The sequence below is a fragment of the Branchiostoma belcheri genome, unplaced genomic scaffold (genome assembly GCF_001625305.1).
Source record: "Branchiostoma belcheri isolate BF01 breed outbred unplaced genomic scaffold, Haploidv18h27 scaffold45, whole genome shotgun sequence".
NCBI lineage: Eukaryota > Metazoa > Chordata > Leptocardii > Amphioxiformes > Branchiostomatidae > Branchiostoma > Branchiostoma belcheri.
The window spans coordinates 874,270-889,994 of NW_017804076.1; the positions used below are offsets into that span (position 1 = coordinate 874,270).

A 15,725-nucleotide genomic window follows, 5' to 3' on the forward strand; every position below is an offset into this window, starting at 1 on the left:
TCCTCTGGCCAATGGATACTGCCTTGCCACCGTATGATCTGCTTGGAGATTACATGCTTGTCCCACTCCCCTGTCATTACCATATTTACTGGGCAGCAGTAGAGTGACACCCCCATGTGATGAGTGGGCATTACTTCACACTGATCTCACTTTCTAAAACAGAGCTGCCGCTGGCAAAACTATATCTGGAACCCAGTCTTTTATACCAAAACAGACAAAAAGTGAGGAGTCTTGATTGTAAGTGAGAGTTTTCACACAGTATTTTCTTACACACAAGCTTGAGCTTTGGACTCTCTTCTGGGTAAGTCAGCAAGGGCTGAAACTGATGAACAGAAATGGACAGATGTGGCGGATATGTGATATTGGCAGTTACCCTAGTGATAGTGATGCTCTGGCAAAATTGCATCCATGGGCAAATTTCTTACTCATCATTTCTTGTAGGTCAACATCCATGGAGATTTTTTTACGATGGTAACATCTGGACTTCTTCGTCTTTGGAAAGAGTTTTAAAAAGAGCCTAATTGATGAAGGGAAACAATTAAATAGGCAGGAAATAGCATTTTTGGTAACTTAGTTCAGATTGTTATAAAGGGTTACTTTACTTCCTTAAAAATTTTGGTACTGAAGGATTTGAGAAAACATTTTCTGTGCTTTGTCTGGAGTCAGCTTAACAAACATAACATGGCCACTTAAAAAAGGAAGCACTTTGTAAATCTGATCAGGCTTGTGCCTATATAGACAAAGACTTTTCTAACAGTGTACAAGGATACCATTTAAGAATTAAAGCATACATAACAGTTTATATATGGCTAAACAAGGAAAGCCCTTTGTTACAGCCTCCACGTTGTATGTTTTATGAATAAGGAGACCCTTTGTAGTGCCTTTGGTAAAAACTGTATTCTGTCAACAGATTGTTTCTGTTGGTCTGTGACAGACTTGTATGGCCTGTTCAGATTAGATTATACAACTTGGGTGGTACCAGTATAAAGTGTTGCCAAAATGGGAACATGACTGTATTAGCTGTTATGGGATACAAATCAATGCCATAATGAAGCAGGAAAGGGAATGGAAGATATTATGTCCTTGTACATTAGAGTAATCCATTTATGGTAGCATTCTTATAAAGACCTTTACCATATTTCCTTCCATGTTAACACAGGCAAAATGATAATGGCTGATGTGAGCAGATGTCCACAAGAGAAAAGGGAATATATTTAAAATCTATGTGAATGCTATATTCAAAACTTACTGTCCATCAAATGCTTTCAGCTTAGCAATTTTTCTGCCATTAACATGAATAAATGAAATGATTTACTCCTTTTGTCTGATAAAAAAAGTGATATAACTTCTGTTGTGTGTCTTTCAGTGAAACTGTCACATTTAACATTACTGGGTTTCAGTTTCCCAGCTTGTGTGTTGACATTGTTTGAGCTGTTTGTTAGTGTTTCTGTTCCCTGTTATCAATGACCCACAACCTTGAGTAAACTCCTTACTGACAAGTACCTTCTGGTTTACCAAAGGAAGATATCCTACCCTGAGATCCAGCCTTCTTTGGCTTGAATGCACACTAACCATCTCTTCCTTACCAACAGGGATAGCCTACATCCCAACAAGGCTGGGACCCAGGCTAAAGCTGTCCACAAAAACTCAGATGGACACTTTGAGGGAAAATGATGAGATGCAGAGATACTTTATCTGAGGGGATGGAGGGCGTTTGTGAAGTGGGAGAAAGAGGAGTAGGCTTAAGTGGGGTCGAGGGGTCAAATCTGAGAGGTTATCTCCTAAATATTTTTGGATGCCTGGCTTTTAGAAAGCTGGTGGCTAATGCTGTGGTTAATGCAGAGATAAAGAGTAAAAGAAGAACAAAAAGTGGATGGGAAGTATCATAAAGGCATATTATGTAGAATTAAGACTTTACATGTATGTAGAAAGGAAAACTGATAGTGATACAATTTAAAAAACATGATGATTTAGGAAAGAAAAGTGGAAATGAAGAACTTTTTTGTTTCATAACTAGTTATAAGCTAATTCCCTGTCAGCCATTATTACGCAATAAAAAGAAAAGTAAAGAACTATTGTCTTAGTTGATACCCTGATCTGTCATTGTTGTACCATAGAAAAGTACAGAACCATTTTCTCACCTGTCCAGCATCTGTACTGTAGGTCACATGGTCATCTTGTTCTGTGTCTACTGAAGCAGGTTGCCACTGGCCCTGGTGCCACAGCTGCACTCTACAGCCCTGTGTGGACAAAATAGGAACTCTGGTCAGATCTAACATCAACAGGATATTATTGTGAGGTGCTGCTGATGGTTAAAAGGTACATCCTGGAGACAGGATTGGGAGTAGAGGATGAGGAAGATGTTCAATTAATGTGAGACCAGGAAAAGACTATCAAAGAATAAAATCAAGGAGTAAAACAATTGTTTTACTGAAGATGACTAAAGCATAACTGACATTAAATGTCAGGAACTGAACCTGAAACAGGAAAAATATCCTCGGTGAATTAGAAAGTTGTTAACATTTTGATTCCATTCAAATTTGGACTGATGGGTGCAATCCAGTGCCTTGGGCATAAGTTGCTGTACATGTATAATGTACATGTAGCTGTCCTTGTGGGAGTTATAACCTAATTTCTGGTGTCTGCACCCAAAACCTACTTCTTTGCATCTTGGCAAATACCCAAGAACCTGTAGCTGCATGTGTGTCAAATAAAGAACCTGGTTTATCTAGCTAGAAAACCTGACTGTCAAGAACGCAACTCGGAAAGAGTTTCTGAATCTGTACAAAGAACAGGCAACAAAAGAATGTTAACCTGTTAAGATTAACCAAGTTTTCCAAGAAGCAAGTTTCGAAATTAAGAAAATCCTTCTGGACCCCTTTAACCAGCCCCAGTCTGAATGGGGTCTTACAAAACCTGATATCAGAAAATAAATGCTTGGTAAGCCTAGCTCAAAGAATTGCTCTGAAAACAAGCAATTAAGAGTGGCGGTGCCACAAAAGCCTGTGAAGCATTACGGCCTAAAAGTTCCCATATGTACAGCTGCCAAACATCTTCCTCTTTCAGTACCTCAACCAATCAACTTAGCAGGTTTTGACAGCTTCGTACACTTTTAGCGGTAACTTAGTAAGAAACACAAAAATGTATTGTTTTTTCAAAGTTATAATAAAAAAAGGTAGGATAAACTGAGAAGTACAAGTCTTGTTTATCCATGATGACAAACCTGGTAAAATTATTTCACGGATGTTAAACTCTTTCCATTTTGAATGCTGCCATATCTTAATACTGGTGTTACAGTTTGACAGCTATGCCAAAGCATAGGAGTACTATGACAAATTAACTTTTGCCCCAGGCTACCCTATGTCACAATTTTACAAAAGCACATAGAAACTAATTTCCTATTTTGAAGAATACAACTGAAGGTGAATACAAATAAGGGTACCAGGTGACAGGAACAAAATGCATCACAGCAAGACAAAACAAACTCAATATTGGTCTACAAATTTGATTAAAATCTCCTGCACAATTCTTTGTCCTGACATACAAACTAGAAACTCTTTCTTCTTTGCTAGACATTTTTTTCAATACAGCTTCGTTGTAATTTGCACTAATGACAAATCAGTATGATATCAGAAAAGAAGACAGCAAGGAAAATCCGCATCGATGCCACTTATCAAGATATAGATGTACAACTCCAAAGGCCTATCGTTTCTCTTCAGCTATAGTCTGTCTATTGATATATGACAAGCCAACCAGCTTTGCTACCACACCCAAATACCAATTATACAGACCTGAAACAAAACTGAAAATATCTCATATGACAAATTTTACCTTCTTCCCAAATCATAACACACAGTTCCCACCAGTTATCTTGCACTTCCTTTGACACCAAACTCTTGTGTAATCCACAGGGCAAGGCTGGGAAAATTCTGCAGACCACTGGACCCAGTGGAACAAGCCGGCCTTGGACCAAACCCAATAAAACCTAATTACCAGAAGGGATATACCACTCTGTTTCTTAGGGTGAGACATCCCTCATTATCATTTATGTAACCAACATAAACACTGCAAAACATTTATATTTTGTACATTCATTTCTTCCTTTGAATTTGAAAATGACCATTGAGTTTTAATGCAAAGTTTAAGATGAATATTGAATTCATACTTCAGTTGTTGCTGCCTTCATTATTCTGAGAATGAATGGTAGGTTCCATTCCAAAAGCTCTTTGTGTCCAGGGAATACAGTGTACATTTTCAAAACATAACTGGCCACTTGTCCTTTCAGTCACTCCTTACCCAGGCCTGATATTCCTTACTGGGAGAGACATGGCAGGCAAAGGTCGACGACCCCAGCTGTGTGGGATGTTAGAAATTTCGACTGATGTCTGGAAGAGCCATCAGCTGGAGCTGTGTTTGTGTTGCCATGGCAACTAGATATGATGCCTGCATATGTCAGCATTTTCTATATTTCTACTGGTGCTATTATCATGATAACTGCAGTTTAAGTTTACCAAGCTTCCTTATCTTTGTATATACAGCCGGATTTGTCTACTTCAAGAAAATAAAGCGTCCACATTTCCGCCAGCTGTATTATAAGATAGAATATAACACATGCTATTCATAAACGAACAATAGGATCTATTGTTATACTTTTGTTGTTTTTTACTTACCAAATACTAGTGCCGACAGATCAAGGCAACAAGTTACAGGCTAAATCCTTGTAATTCTTTGGGTACATAAAGATTTTCAGTATGACAGCAGCAACAAGTCACTTTATGGTCAGATCATCAAATTAGATACAAACTACTCACCATGATGACTTTGTAATTATAGTTATTAGTCCCAATAAATATCATAATGTTTTATGAACTACATGTAATGTTGTATGTCTACAACAAAACTGATGAGATATGGCCAAAATAACATAAGTTTAATAACAAAAGTTTTCAGCCAACAGTGGTAGCAATCTTTTTTAGCAGTTGGAAAACAAACCAACTTTAAAGGCTCCATATATGTCCTTATTATGTAAATATGAATGCCATTGTGTGATGAAATGGCTTCAACCTGGCCATCCATATCCTTCCCAAATAATGTAGTCTTGTAACATTCTTATTTCCTAGAACACCTTAAATCTGTTCCATGCTTAAGTTGTGGCAAACACAAGCACACACAGTTAATCCTACAACAAAGCTAAGTAACCTCTAACATTAAACATGTCTACACAAGACTCACACCTAATTGCAAAACTTCTGAAGGATTTCTTGAACTTGGCTGAGGCTAAGTTCTAGGTCCCTGACTTACCATAATACTCTGTGCCGCCATGTGGATTGCAGACTTGACCTGATCCGTCCCTAGTGGACCTTACACCACCGTACCGTACGCTTGTCCCTTTTGATGTGAGAGTTAAACTTCCTACAGGGATATGTGAATAGAAGCTGGGTTGTCTGGGGGTCTTCCTGACGGTGTACTGGGGGAAGTAGTGAATCACTGGACACACCTTGGGAATGGGCTCAGGAATTTCCCCCCACAGAAAACCACCAAGGTGACGGCTGGATAACATCGGTTCAGTTTCTTATTGTTCCTCTCTAATCCTTATTTGGTGATACATATATAGTGTGTCTATCTACATTCCAAGGAATATGCCATAAATTGTATTTGTGTGATCTGAAAATTAGTAACAAGAGGAAGAACACAGATTTTCTTGTTACAGTATATACCAAAACACTATGAAAACAGCCAACAAAGTCATGGTAGGCACTTCCTGTAGTGGGTTGATGCAGGGTCATGGATACCTGTCATTGTTTATCTGTTTTCTTTGCTAGTACTAGGTATTTACTTTGCCAACCCCATACAGGAGAGATTCATTTCAAATGTTGAAATCAGATCAAAAAGTAAAAGGACTTAGAGGAAGCAAAAACAAAGCAAAAACTGGCAGTGGTTTAATGAAAAAAGAAATGTAACTTAGACCCTGTTCATACCAGACTTATATTTAGCGGTTTCAACCGGTTTTTCAAAAACCGGTTTTTATTTAACCTGGTGTGAACGCAAATTAACCGGTTTTTTAGGGGTTTAAATCCGATTTTGAAAAACCACCTCGGGAGGTGGTTTTTGTGGGGTTTTTCCACCGAAAAACCTGGTCTGAACGCTAAGGGTTTATTGAACCGGTTTTTGCGTCATAATTCCGGGGTCACGGGGTCAGCATCCTGACCGTGTGCGACCTGCAAGCTTTTTTGATCGCGTTGTTTTGACCAACTTGAGTTCGTTTCCACTGTTTTTCCATGGTTTCTCTTCATTTTGCGATGGAATCAGCATATGCAACCTGGTCGGCGGACGAGACGCTCCTGATACTTAGGTTTGGAGAGCAGGAGTCGCCGAATTCGAAAAAGCTGGGGGGGGGGGCTCTACCGAAACAAAAATGTTGGAGGAGGCTGATTTCTTGAAGATAAAGGATCAGTGCCGCAGTAAGGTAAAAAAAAAACTGAAGACGGCATACAAGTAAGAAGGCCAAGGACAACAATCAGAAGAGCGGGAGGAACGGTTATTCAAACTGCAGTCATGGCCGATTAATTAGATATTCACCGGACAGGATTTTTTCAAAACCGGTTATCAAAAGTCTGGTATGAACGCTAAGGGTTAAAAAACCGGTTGAAACCGCTAAATGTAAGTCTGGTATGAACAGGGTCTTAATGCACAGACTTTCAAGTGTCTGGCTGCCAGAAATATTAACAATATCTGAGTCTGTCCTTTCTTCTCCAAAGTTAGACATCTCTAAAATGAATACCACTAAGAGTATGATTACAGTACAAAATGACATCACTCACATCATATTTTCACAGAAAATTGATGGTATCATCACTTAACCTCTGTCTACAGGTGGTTTTCTGAGACATTATCATTTCCTGTGCTGGATTGGGCAGCGAAGCAGCATGAGTCACTTTTCTGCCCACATAAAAATCAATTGAAACTCCCAGCAGTTCTGACCTAATGTTATCTGCCATCTCCCTAACTGCTGTTTCAAAAACACTCTCTGTCTCATGATACAATGTACAATTAACAAAATGTGGCAAAACAATTCTGAGAAAAACAGGCAGGATAAAATTATACATTAAGATCAAGTGGTCATACATTAAAAATTAGAAATAGTGGCATAAAAAATATTGACATCGTTGAGCAATTCTCAAGGTACCCATTTGATAAGAGAAGGGCCCTGGGGAGGGGGGAAATTGGGAATGTTTTGGTAGATTAGTCCGGAATTGTGTGGCAGATTGTGCATAATGACAGGAAATGACACAGATAAAGGGACAACAGTCCACCATCACAAAATCACACACCTGTTGAAGTGGGCTGAATCACTGTTAGGTTGAGGTCAAATGTTTAACATTTCTGTTGCAGCAAAGTACAGGAATAAAATATAAAAATGCTTGTTTCTTCTATAAATGACCTAGATGATTAGATGTTTTCGACTAGACTCTTGATTGGACATCAGAGGAAAAACAAATATATCCCTATTAATCCTCTTTTGTAATGAGTCTGCTAACAAAGCAGCTTGATAACAAAATCCATATCATTGGTGTCCGTCTTTCCAATTTTGTCAGAGCACAACATTTTGGCAGATATTATAGATTTGATCCCTTATCTCTGAGGTCTATGGGATTCACGTGTTCTGCTGGGTACATCACTGTTGACATTGTCACCCTATTTGGTTACAGTTTGGCTTTGTTCCCAGAGAGAAGATGAGTCAAGAGACAAGTGACCTAGACAATTGTTTAAGTCAGCTATAGATCTTCAGTCATGACTTTTCCAGTTGGGCTGTCATGTGTAACCGCCTGGCATCACGACAAATGCAAGTTGATGCTTTGGCAGACGATCAAGAAATGATTTTTACTGTGACCTTTGATTGTAAAAGGGAGTAAGGATCTCATCAAGGCAGCTGAACTTTTCAATGAGGTTCAACTACAGGGGATTATAGGAGTCTGCATGGGGTTTTGTCGGGATGCAGAAAGTGTTTTTAGAAAAGGCTTTGGAATAAACGCTTTTATATTTAAAGACATTAATACCCAAGATTTAAGCATTTGTCAAAACTGGCTGTTCTTGCTAAAAATGTGTACAAGATTTTAGGTTTGATAGGGTCTAGTAGGGGTTATGAATTTCTGATTTTTTTTATCATTAACTGTTAGCAAAAGAATAATGGATAGTGATACACAGACAAAATACACAAACTGCTCAGCTGAATGATAATGTATCCAATCTAGAAATTAGTAGAATAGAGATACACACTAACTTAGATCTGGCTCGAGTACCCATTGATGATAAAACACAGCACAAACATATACAACTTACCTGTCAGGTCACTCATCAGATTCTGCTGTATCCAAGCAGCATGAACAAGAAAACAACAGATTTTACTCAATGCAGTCTTTTGCTTTTAAACTAATGCATTATTCAACCCTCACATAAAACAAGACATATAATCATATCACTCAATACTTTGTGTACAAGTAAAGAATACTGTGTTACCATCAAAGTGACCTGATCACTTAAGGTGTCAAATTATCATTACTATAAATATGTTTCAAGATTCTGAACTTACTCAGTAGCAGTCTTATCAAGCTTCCCAGATCCCACATTTGATATGAACAGATAAAGGAAAAAGATAATGTTGTACGATTTAAAGAAATAACATGTAAATCCTGTTTACTTACTACATGTGGAATACCTCCAATTTTTTTTCTATACCAAGAATAATTTAGCGTACATTATGTAGGGTAGCCAAGATACTGATGTGGTCTTATATTTCTTCGCTTAAATGGTTCCAAGCATGCTAACATTTACGAGCACTGCTTCCAAGAGGATATCAAATATTAAAGCATTTGGCCAATACTAACGAAGTAACTACTTAAGGAAAGTTGATTTTTATTGATTTAAGTTTTAGTGGCAAGCGTTGCCACCCCCGCACATCACACATTTTAACTGCCACAGATACCAGATATATTCTTTTATGGATACCTCAGCTCAGACACAAATATATTTTACAACATTATCCATCCATTCCTAGTCAAGCCTCCTAAGTCTTAACTTTAAAGGACAAAGAATATATCAAGCCAAAGTTTCCAGCAGTTGCAAGCTCTCTAATAGCCTGTACGTGTGCCATCCAAGAAATTTGGAGTTGCTGTTACAAATTGAATCCAATGGCACCCAAGCTAGCTCTCTTAAATGAATGGTTCCAAAAGTAAAAGGATCTACATAATTTGCATACCATATTCTTTATGTTGATTCGATAATTCTTAGTGAAATAAACAATCACCATTCATAACACACAAGTGTACAGGTCATCACTTGTGTACGAACTTCTTAAGTTACTTTATCATGATACTGAATGGAACCTGGAATAAGAGAAAGGACAAAACAAGGACAAAATTACCTCCTAGCAGCCCAGAAGCTGGAACTGAATGTAAACAGTAAAAGGAGTGATGGTGTTAATTATCTGCCCCTCCCTACAGATGACTGCAGCAATTTGTAATCTAGATGTCCTGACAGGACACAGATGGTCCCAAGGGATCATGGGACAGGCACTATAGGATTATGGGATTGGGAGCTGATGGACCATGAATATGTAATGTCAGAAACTTAAATATTGATGATGTTTATGTTTTTATCCTTAATGTTTAGCACATAAATAGTCCCTGTCTGTTTGAGTGTTATTCTTGCTACATCTTTATGTAAATAACCATTTTGTGAACTTGAACAAGTTCCAGGAAAATTGCAAAGTTGGTTCAAGGAGATTTAAGTCTCCATATAACCTCCTTAGTTGGATGGAATACATGTACTAACTTGTATCAGTGTCCTAATTGAATAACTGTAAAAAATACTACTAAAATGACTTTGTGTCTACTCTGTCTGTGGAAAAATACATTAAAAAGCCATATTCATGAATGAACAGATTGATTGACAAGTTTTTATGTTGAAGTTCAGTTGAACTGTTTCCAGGTAGAGGAAGCTGAGGAAGTTGTCAGTGCCAGACAGTCTGCACGACTCGACTCCGCCTAGTTTTTCTGCTGAACTGAGCAAAGCACCACAGACTGTAGTCTATCAGTCTAGAACATGTACATTCAGGGTTCTGTACAATGTTATCACAGGGGTCCAAACTAGCCTTATCTTAACAAGGAATCTGGACAGCTCAGACCAAACTCACTAAAAATGTCCATTACACACCATTTCATATGAGAACTAACCTCTGAACACGTCATATAAGTACTACAAAATTAAAATGTGTCCATACTGTTTGTTATAATCATTGTATTGCTAGTACTGATACTTTACTACTGATGGAATGAATTTTTACATGTAAATCATCTCTTTTGCCATCAAATAATACATGTACAAACAGCAAAATAGAGTTGGATGTTCACCAACTAATTTATGCTAGTCACTTGAAATGGAAGAAGGTTAAATACATTCATCAAAATCACGGCATAGTTTTAGAACTAATCACCTTGACAAGGTCACTTTTCTGTACTTCTGACATACTGGAGAGCATCCATCAACCCCCTTTTAATGACCTTCAAATGAAATCCCCCAAACACAGACCCCCTGTGGCCCATTTTCCTCTCACAAGCCTTGATCAGGCCCCCTAGAGAGGCTCCTGGGGTTGGAACAGGAGTCCTGGCGATGTCCTCATTAGCCTGATGACCAGGCTTTGATGCTCTAGTTTCAGTGGGACTGGGGCAGCTGAATCTGATTGAATATCGACTGTCCTTGTGGTTTACTGTTTCCAACAACAGGTGGACAGGAACAGGAGTAATCAGAACTGGCTTTTGTGATCTGATTTTTCATTAAACTCAAGATACATTATCGTAATTATGTTGGGTTTATTTCTTCTCAATAACTTTGGGAAGGTGTTATAGAGTATTTTCAAATACAAAATTTTGTTCTATTGTCCATATCAAAGATAAGAAAACTGAACATTTTTCTGTAAAACTACAGCAATGTATTTACTTGACTTTTATCAGATCTTTGTCTAGACCTCAAATTACTATTTTGTGTGTTTCATTTACCATACTCAATAAGTATAAGCATATGAACAGCTGGATACGCCAAAAATGTGTTGTTAAAAATCATGTAGAGACTACTAGACATAAAACATTGAGGACAGAAAGAAACAAAAGCATTTGAAATTTTCTTATGTATGAATTTCCAAACAATGTGCCATTTGTGTCCCAAACAAGATGGGTGTTACTGATACAACATTAATAGTTTTAGAGTGCACAGCGATATTACTTTTTTCCATTACAGAGTCACAGTCGATAAGATGAATGAATAAATAATGACAGTGTGATAAATGACCTGTGTTGTAATTTGATAATGTTGAAGCAGTGGAACATTGTCATCATAGGTGTAATACATGTAACTGTTTCCTAGATTGGGTCAAGGAGGGAGTCATACATAAAGCTTTGGTTTATACTAGAATATAGTCTTGATTTTAGAACGTTTTTGAATTATGACTGACAGTACCTATTGCTTTCAAAGTTCAACAAACATTGTAACGGTAAAACGTTTTCAGTATGTAGTAGAGGGGATTCATTTCACAAGCTAACCGACATCTCGCACACGTAAGACATCTGGAGCCGCACAATTCCTGTTTAGAACTTTTATTCAGCCTGTCACACCTGTAAAATTTCAAGTTATCAAATTATCATAAGACAAGCGTCAAAAGAAGATCCTCAACCTTCTCCGTAATGCTACACCTTCTGTCTTATTTAAATTTGTAGTCATAAAGCTACCTTGTTAGTAGGTACAGGATTAAAACTGGGATGAGAATTGTTACAACATAAACACATGGCCTACTGAGACACCCCAGGGAAGCAGTACTTCCTACCACACCAAACACACACTACAAATTGTCTGCAGTCAGGAAGTCATGGCTGATAGGCTATGGGTGATCTGGTCTTATAAAAAGTATTAGAGTCAGACCAGAACAGACCTGGTTATACAAAGGTATATTCTGGTCTGGCCTATGACATTTTGTACACTGGCACTGCTAGATCTAGTGTGTAGTGGTTAGCAATTCTTCCTCTGGACCAAGTGGTTGGGAGTTTGAATCCCAGCTATTGTCGCTCACATGCATGCTACTGTAAATTACACAGTCCTAAGGACAGGGTTGCAAAAATGTGGTCCACTTTTCATTGTGCTTGTCGAAAAGAACTCAGTGAATTTCCCTGTTACAATGAACTTGCAAATATATTTGTATTGCCCATAGCATCTGTCTTCTAGTGTCACGACCAGTGGTAGAATAGTTCTTCATTGAGCTAATACTGGATCAAGATCAATTTCCTTAATTTATTGTCAAAGACAAAGTGTATATGAACGTAGTACCACTTTAGGCCATTCTTTCAAGTCATTTGGCATTTTTCTCATTTTTTGTACATACAACCAAATGATGATGATGATGACATACTTGTAACCAAAACATTGCTTGCATAAGGGACTGTGCATCAAGCAAAGGAAACAGCTTCAAAGCATCAAAGTAGACAAACCCCAGCTGATGTCTGTGATACAGGCGTGACCCTGTCATGGCGGCCTGATTCTATCACTTCTATCTTACTGCAACTTCTCCTGGTCATTTTTATCTTGTTAAAACACTGTCATGTTGATAAACTATCAAGAAGAAGAAAACACACACATAGATCTAAGGCCGACTTTAGACTGACGACGGTATACGATCGCACGACAATCGTTGTGGGCGACGGCTGGCTTTAGACACATGACCAGAAAGTGTGGCGGACACCCGCAGCGCAGGATGGCACGCCGCGCGCCAATTCAAAATGGCGAGAGAACCCCTTTTTTCGGCATGCTGCAGCAGATTGTTTTTATTCTGCTTTTAACTCGTTGTCCTGTGGATGCGACGCCGAGTTTGTGCCCAGCAAAGAAGGGGTATGAGGCACATGTACCGAGCGGGGAAATACTCCGGGTTTGAACCCGGCGGTCGGTGCTGCCGTCGGCCTGGCTATATTGGCCGGGAAATGTGGATCGGTTTGTACTGGAGAAGTAGCGATTGGTGGCAGGGGATTGTACTAGACACGTATGACGATATAAAGTCTTTGGTTTGACGACATTTAATGATACAGGCGATGTGCTAGGACATGAAATAACGCTTGCAGGCTTATTTGCATAAGGCCAATGACCCCCCACTTCCTTCGCCGGCGACGGTTCACTTTAGACGGTAGAAAATCCTCCTCGGACCCCCCGCTGAAGGATCGCACGATAGGGTCCGAGGTGGTAGTGACGACGATTCGAGGATTACCGTCGTGCGACTATTTTGATCGTCTTTAGACGGTGGTAAAATACCGTCGCCGGCAACATCTTGACGATAAACATTCGTACGACTATCGAACCGTCGTCAGTCTAAAGTCGGCCTAAGTGAAACAAACAATTTGTGTCAAACTTCAAAGGAATGGAATATCTTCTCTGACACATGTAAACCACAACTAGCATTGTTATCAACTAATCATGTAACGTTACATTGAAACACTTACGGTAACAAACAGTGTCAGTCGCTTAGTAGCACTCAGAATATCTTCTCCATAATTATTTTTTTCTTGACAACAACTTGAAAAATGTCTTTTTCAGAGGGATACATCATATGGACAAGAAACTTTCTTGTAAGGGCAATTTGTAACAAAGTTGCTAACTCAAGAAAAACAACATGACATCATTGTTACCTCCGGGTAGGGATGTACATCCCGAGCGCGGAGGTTTTGTGAGGGAAGACGAAAATTGCGTTCGCACCCGTTTCTCGCGTTTGGGTGGACGGATATGTCTGGGAGTTGGTATACGTTTTGCTGTTGGGCTGTAGATGGTGCACGTTGTTTTGGTTTTTTAGTATGTGTGTTTTAGTGCGTCAAAATGATGCGTTTAGACCGCCGATGGACACCCCTTTCAGTGTGAAAGTGGACCTCAGCTTTTGACCTTTGCATGTATAAGGACGATTGAGGTCGCGACCACTGATCTGACCTTTCACACAGAGGGGTGTCAGCATTGTCGCACTGATATCTAAACAAACACATGGCGGCACGACCTGAATATATCACCGCCACTTGTGCTAACCGTGGCAAATATGTCGCTGTTCTTAGCTGCCTGCCGCGGTTTGGCGCCGCCATACCTTCGTGAGACCGCGCTGAGCGGGCAGGGGGGTTGACCTATTCTCAACGCTGTAGCATGTCCGTATAGATTTAGTTTGCTTAGATTTTACTTAAGTTAAGAGAAAATCTCGGAAAAGTGCTTGATTTTCGTCCAAAACTTGGCACGCCGTGGCTAGCTCACCCTGCACGGCCGCCGGAAAGTAAAGCTATACGGACACGCCCCACATGTGACAGAATCGTGACCTGACTCCAAATATGGCATGGCACGAACTAATCCCGAGAATTAATGTCACAAAAACAGGGTATATGGTTGGCTGACGGCCCTCCGAACTTTGCCGAACCGAAAATGTATCCAGAATGAGGTGTCAATCACCCAGCCTGACCTGGCAGCGTGCGCCCCCCGGGAGGTTCCAGATGCGGTGCGTGGCCGGCCGGCCGGAACAACAACAAGCTGCAGAGCTAGAAACTACGTTTTGAACAAGGGAAAACAGATAAACTAGACAGAGGGAAGGCCATACTAGCTGCATCGAAGCTGGCAAATATTGTTATAAGCATTGTAGGCTATTAATATATGCCATATTAGTTGAGCAAGGCTTCCGACAGCTCGTTAACGGCTTGTTTACTGATAATGTGAGTGACCCCGGATCGCCTGATCAGGCATTGTGTTGCGGAAAAAAATCGACATTCTATTAGGACTACAGCAGTGATTATCGATCCTTCTGTTTTCTTTATTGATATTTTTATTTGTCTTGTATACATATTATCATATGCTAACATTTTACCGGTAAATGTAGATTATAACCTTTCCTTCCCACGTAAATCAGTGCTTACCTCTCCCATGTTGGTATCATCCAAGTAGCGTTTTCCTCGGCGTTTTCGCTGGATCTTTCTGGAATATCGACCGATGAATTTCTTTGAAAGAGTACATTTCCACGCGTACGTGTCACAGAACACTCTCTCTTGTTTTGAAATGTGGTATTTGGGGCGCGATGTGATTTCTAGGTTGTCTTTGAACCCGAGAAAGTACTGGGGTCCATGCAAGATTTATGACCTGCGGTCCGCGCGGCAGGCGGTGTAACTAATCTCCGGGCACAGAGGAGAGGCCTCTTGTGAATAGATTAGCGTTCGGCAAAGTTCGGCCAGCCGTTCCACATGAGTGAAATCCTGGCTTAGGCGGCACCTTAAAAAATCTAAAAATACTGCCTCTCTATCACAGTAGAAATGTATAACAGCAAAGGTTTGTATAAACCTGTCTGTCTATAAGCAGGGCTAGAATATCATTTCGGAAAATAGCTGCACTGGGGTGCACCGTATCAAATAATCTAAATCGACAAGGGTTTTATTACTTTTCTGGCACTTAGATGTCAAGAATATGCTGTATACCAGTACAAATTTAATATCTTTACATATGTAAACCTACAAAAATATTTGGGTGCACTGTAACAGAAAAAAATTGGGTGCACAGCTCCAAATTTGGGTGCACATGCACCCGAGCCCAAATAAGCTTGGTTCCATTTCTGCCCAAAAGGTATGTTTATTGTTCCGTTGATGGAGTCTTTACAATCCCGACGTTTGGCAGGATCAGGT

General features: G+C 39.6%; 1 protein-coding gene across 1 annotated transcript in view; it reads right to left on the reverse strand.

Annotated features, from left to right (window-relative positions):
- The window catches only part of LOC109478691 (unconventional myosin-X-like), a 64,061-nt gene extending 60,001 nt beyond the window's left edge, over window positions 1-4,060 (reverse strand). Inside the window, 2 exon segments of the mRNA XM_019780359.1 lie at window positions 2,142-2,240; window positions 3,871-4,060. Coding sequence (XP_019635918.1) covers window positions 2,142-2,240; window positions 3,871-4,032 — 261 coding nt within the window. The 5' untranslated portion in view covers window positions 4,033-4,060.
- Window positions 4,061-15,725: the final 11,665 nt, after the last annotated feature.